This window comes from Triticum aestivum, chromosome 1A, assembly GCF_018294505.1.
Source record: "Triticum aestivum cultivar Chinese Spring chromosome 1A, IWGSC CS RefSeq v2.1, whole genome shotgun sequence".
Lineage (NCBI taxonomy): Eukaryota > Viridiplantae > Streptophyta > Magnoliopsida > Poales > Poaceae > Triticum > Triticum aestivum.
In genome coordinates this window covers 374,305,933-374,311,396 of record NC_057794.1, presented here as the reverse complement: position 1 = coordinate 374,311,396, position 5,464 = coordinate 374,305,933, and the positions used below count along the sequence as shown (strand labels likewise).

The 5,464-nt window shown below is 53.5% G+C and overlaps 1 protein-coding gene across 1 annotated transcript; it reads right to left on the bottom strand.

The window, feature by feature from the left end:
• Positions 1-2,583: 2,583 nt before the first annotated feature.
• On the bottom strand, positions 2,584-4,265 carry LOC123051787 (probable xyloglucan galactosyltransferase GT19). Its single transcript, XM_044474764.1, has one exon. The coding sequence runs from the start codon at positions 4,230-4,232 to the stop codon at positions 2,874-2,876; it is 1,359 nt and encodes a 452-aa protein (XP_044330699.1). The 5' UTR covers positions 4,233-4,265; the 3' UTR covers positions 2,584-2,873.
• Between the last annotated feature and the right edge of the window lie 1,199 nt (positions 4,266-5,464).

Genomic DNA, 5,464 nt, shown 5'->3' with positions numbered 1-5,464 from the left:
GATCATGGAACTCAGTTGACATGTTGGTTTTGCACTCTATCGATAAAACATTAAGAGTAACTTATGTTTAAAAATATGTAAACATGCATATGGTAATTATCATTTGGTTTATAAAGGGCCGTGGGTAAAATTTTTCGCCCCGGGCCCCTAAAATCTTAGGACCGGCCCTGGATCAACCATTCCTAAATTGTTCATTTCATTGTCATTTATGGGTTTCATAGATGCAAGAGTATGAATGATTTCGGAAGCCCTCTCCACTGTGAAGTCTAAAAAAGATCGTTAACGGATTTGACAACCTTGGTTTGGTTTCATTTGATCCCAAAGAAATTCCTAAGTCATTTGCCTTATTTTCTCCATTCCTAAGTCGTTAACCTCATCTTCTATTCCATTTGTGAAGGATATATACCATGAATATTAAAGAATATAGACAATGACTATTGATCTTTTCTATGATAAGCAGAGAATATTAATAGTGACAATCAATATGCTTCATAAGTGGTGCAATGATGATCGAAGCTTATTGCTTCTGGACGATGAGGCTATTTAATCGGTCGCACCGCTCCTCATGCGGCGAGGTGAGACTAAACCCTGAAACCTGCCGCTCGATACGTATATGAAAATCTTAGGTACGATCAATTTATATGGTGTTTGTAAAGAGCCCCGCCGGCCCAATACAGACTAACATCCAATTTGATCGACGAGCATGTGTTTACGTGTATCAGGTGTTTTGAAAATAAGGTTTATGGCTACAAATGACAAAATTTAGAGCCCCCCGATCACATACGTCTGCGGATGTTTGAGGGCCTAAATTTATAGATTGCGGTTGTAGATGCTCTTAATTCCCAACCAAACTACCCAAGAATCCGCCCCCATCCCCCATCCCAACTCAACTAACCTGCAATTTCTTTCGTCTTATTCTCTTGCAAGATGAGTCTGCAACAGATAACTATGGCATTGCTGCTAAAATATAGTACTCCCTCCCTCCGTCCTAAAATATAGTACTCCTTCAATCTAAGACAAGAATGTTGAGACAGAGGAAGTACCAGGTACGGTCTTTCCCATGGCAAGATGGACAACTCCAACGTGCCGTGTTTTGTCCGTGCCGCTCCGTTTGGATCGAAACGGGCAAACAACGGCTAGACGCGCCGATGCAAATGGACGTGCATACATTTTTCGTCAGTCCGTAACCTATTTCCAATCCGAATTTGGGTCGAGTCCCCTTCTGGGATCCACCGTGAGAAATAAGTTTTGCTCCTCTTTTCACGGCCGGAAATCTCTGGTCCGTTGCTGTATGACGAACACCACTCCCGTGTCTGGTCCAAGGACCTGAACGCCCCCCCTTTCTCCCACTGCTTCCTGCTAATGAAATGAAATGTCAGCAATTGCTGGATCTTTCAGAAAAAAGAATTTGGGTCGAGTTTGCGTTGGTGTGAACGCGTGCGCCGTCCGCCCTTATCCTCCCCATGGCCAACCCGTCGGTGGCACATCCACCCCATCTTCCTCCTGTCTCTCCTCAAAACCTCCCGCCCACTCACCATGACCGACGCGCCAAACCCCACCGCCGTCGCCGCTCTCTCCTATGCCATGGGCGACGGCGAGGCCGTCCACCCCGTGCCCAAGAAGGAGTTGATGCCGGCGCATAAGGCCATCCAGTCCGAGAAGAGGGCTGGCCGGAGGAGGGTCCAGAAGGAGAAAAAAAGAGAAGGAAGTCGCGGCCGCCCTTGCCGCCACCGCTCAACAAGAGACCGCCATTAAGGAGAATGAAGTTCTCCTCACCAAGGCCATGCAGCGGGCGCTCGCCATGCTACGGTTCCTCGCACGGAGTCGGCCATTTTTGTCGCCCCGCCATGGCCGCGGCGAACACGGGCTCACCGGCTGCCTGTCCGCCCCTGTCAGAGTCGCCGCGCTCATCTACCATGCCGCAGACACACGTCTTTCCTCCGCCGCACGAGCCGGCCATGTCCCGCTTCCCCACCTCGCCCGGGGACTGCTTGTCGAAAGGAAGCGTGATCGCGCCGACCACCCCCACGGCCATGGCCACCGACCTCAACGCCACACCTGTGGTCGGCGGGTCATCCACCTGGGCGCAAAGGAAGCGGTCGAGAGACATCCTAGTGGTCGAGCTGGCTTATTTTAGATTAAATTTGCTTCAGATGAGTGGACGAAAAGGTGTCGGCCTGTTGGGCGCATCGGGTAGATTTGAGCGGACACGACCGAACAGCACACCTTCAGCCGATTCAAACGGACGAAAAGCGGACAAAAAACACGTCCGTTTGCATCGGCGCGTTGAAGTTGCCCTAACTCTAACCCAAAAACCAATGGCATGTTCTTATTCAGTTGCAGTGGAAAATACTTCTCAGAATTTAAGAAAGAGTAATATGCACAGTTGCTTGACTTGTTATGTGAATCACGTAGAAAGACATAAAATATATCCAGTCTTGTATGAATACTTATGTCAATTGCTACCTTGTAAGGTCCAATAGCAGGAAGATCTAGAGGTAGCACCGTGTTCCAGACAGCGTCAAAGAGATTGTATTAGCAGTAACACTATTTTTGAGGAATAAATACCTACTACAAAAAGAATTATTATGTGATCACGACCAGTTTGCATTAAACCATAAAAATACAGACTTCAACCATCCTATTCTCCTTCTAGCCACTTCGTTCAGTAGTCTAGTTCTATAGCAACACTTGAAAATGCAAATGACTTGCCCACATTTACAAGAACTAATCTCGTGGTCGTGGATGACATAGCAAATGTACACTCTTCAAAGCGAAAGATGCAGGTAAACTGCGGAGTGCACGATATAGAAATGCCCAAATCCGGACCAAGAGAATGTCTTCAAGAGCATTTCATTTGACATTTGGTAGTCCTACGCGTCGACACTGTCGTCCTCCTGCGCGTATATCCCCTCCGGCTGGCCTTCCTCCAGCGCGCGAGCCCGCCTGCGTATCCTCCGGAGCGCGCCGTCCACGGCTAGGTCGACCGCGTCATTGCCCGCCTCCCTCAGCTCCGCGGTGCTCCCGTGCCTCCGATACAGCACCCTGGGCGCCATCTCCAGCGCGCGCTCCCGCATCCCCCGCACCTCCGCGTCGGGCACGGCCGCCAGCGTCTCCCCGATCTTCACGCCCCCGAGCACCACCGTCTCCTTCTGTATGTACACGGAGAACTCGTCGTACCGCCCTGGGGGGAGGTGCCAGCCGTACTGCCGCCTCGCCGCGGCGTCCTCGAAGAACACCGGCACGCACCCGGCGAGTATGGCGTCGAACGTGGACCGCCGCGTCGGCGTGTCCCCCGGCGGCTCCAGGCAGAACTTGGCACCCAGCATCGGGCGCATGTACCGGACGGGGTCGTGGGAGCACTTGCCGGCCGAGCAGTCCACGACGACGCACGCGTCGGTGCGGTTCGCGCACTCGGCGAGGATGGAGCCCCGGATGTTGGGCCTGGACGGGCGCGAGACGCCGCCGGCGAAGAGCATCAGCGTGGTGCGGTGGGAGCGCCGCGCGCGCGCGAGCCAAGCCTCCAGCCGCGGGAGCGAGGCCGGGTGGAAAGACGTCGGGTGCGGGATCGCGTGCTCCTGCCACGGCCACGAGCGCGACTCCAGCGCCAGGAACGTGAAGTTCTCGAACTCCGGCAGCCTGACCAGCGACGTGGTGCCCAGCAGCCGGGGCTCCGCGTGCGGCGGCTGCGAGTGGTCCCACGCGGACCCGCCGAGGACCATGAAATGGTCGTGCCCGTGCCGACGCGCCAGGATCTGAGGCCGGTCGCGCGCCAGGAACTGGGCAAGGGACGCGCCGTGAAGCGCGGAGGAGTTGAGGAGCGAGGGGTCAAGCACGTAGGGGATAGAGTCGAGCGCCGCGTAGTACGGGAGGAAGACGGCGTCGGCGAGGCTCGGGTCGGCGACGAGGCAGCGGCGCTCGAGGAGTCGGCGGTGGAAGAAGGGCTCCAGGAGGCGCGCGTCGGTGCGGTACCAGGAGCGGCTGCGGGCGTGGGTGCGCGGGCCGAGCCCGTGGTTGGCGAGCGACTCGCAGGTCGGCGCAGAGGTGACCGACGAGGACGGGTCGGCGAGCGGGAAGGCGGCGTCGCAGTGGCGGAGGAGATGCGTGTTGAAGCGCGGGGGCAAGTCCCGGATGTGGATCCTACGGCCCGCGCAGGGGTCTGCTGAATCGGCGGCGGCGTCTCCGGCGACTGCGCGGAGGACGAGGAGGAGAAGCAGGAGAGAATTGGGCATCTTGGGGTTGGGGGAGTGGGGCGAGTCAGTGAGAGAGACACACACAGAGTGGGGTTCTCGTGTACTAACTGTCAGGCAGAGCTGGCCAAACGGGCCCGCCCCGTGCCAATCGTGCCTGGCACGGCACGGCCCGCCGTGGCACGTTTAATAGACGGGCCATGCCGTGCCGGCCCACGTGTGTCGCTCCTCGGCCCGGGCACAGCCTGGTTATTAAACAGGCCGGCCCGTGGCACGTTTAGTACGCCGGGCCGCATGTTTTTCAGCCTATTGGGCTGTAATTTAGGTCACACACACACATCAGGAAAAATAAAAATTAATAAATGGGTCGTGTCGTGCTGGCCCGCATGCCGAGCCTCGAGGCCCAGACACGACCCGTTTAGCCTGTGTCGTGCCTGCCCCATGGCGGGCCGTGCCGGCGTGCTTGTGGGTCGGCGTGATTGGCCCGGCCAGCTATACTGTCAGGAGGTTGTTTCATTACACACATAGAAAGGTCGTAACTAGCTCAAAGCCCAAAAACAATAGAACAACGGACCATTATGGTGCTAATACGAGTGCAAACTAACCCCCCCCCCCCCCCTGAAATTTCAGGACGGGGGCAGGTACCCCAAACAACGTCCAATCAGATAGCACCATGTTGGATTGATCCGTAAAGCCTTAGTAAGCAGTCTGTTGATCCAGCATTGCTCCTTAGAGCCCGAATCCTTTCAAAGCCAGGTAAGGCATTACTAGGTGATTTCCCGGGTGCCTCTATCACTCGCTTCACATGAGACAAAGGGAAGCCCCGCTTGAAGGATGCGCGAGATGGGCCGACCTAGGCAGGAGGCCACAACCTCGGTTTTTTTCATGTTTTTTTTTCACTTTTTTGCTTTACTTTTTTTACTATTTTTTATATTGTCAAATATTCCCAATATTGTTTTCCTTCTATATTTTTTTATTTTTGTTTATATTGCCAAAAATTTCAAATAGATATATTAGAAAAACACTTTACATAAAAGCATTTGAACATAATGTTAACCAAACATTTCAAAAATGTGAAACGTGTAAACAGTAAATGTTTCTCGTGTATAGAAAAAAGTATAATGTGTACGAAAAAAATTGATAATGTATTTTAAAAAAATTAATCAAGAATTTGAGAAATGCTAATAAAACATTTGAAAACTACTAAGTGGGACGTGGCTAGGGAGCGCCCAGATGCTCGTTCGTGTGATCGGGCACACTTTCCCTTCTAGGAA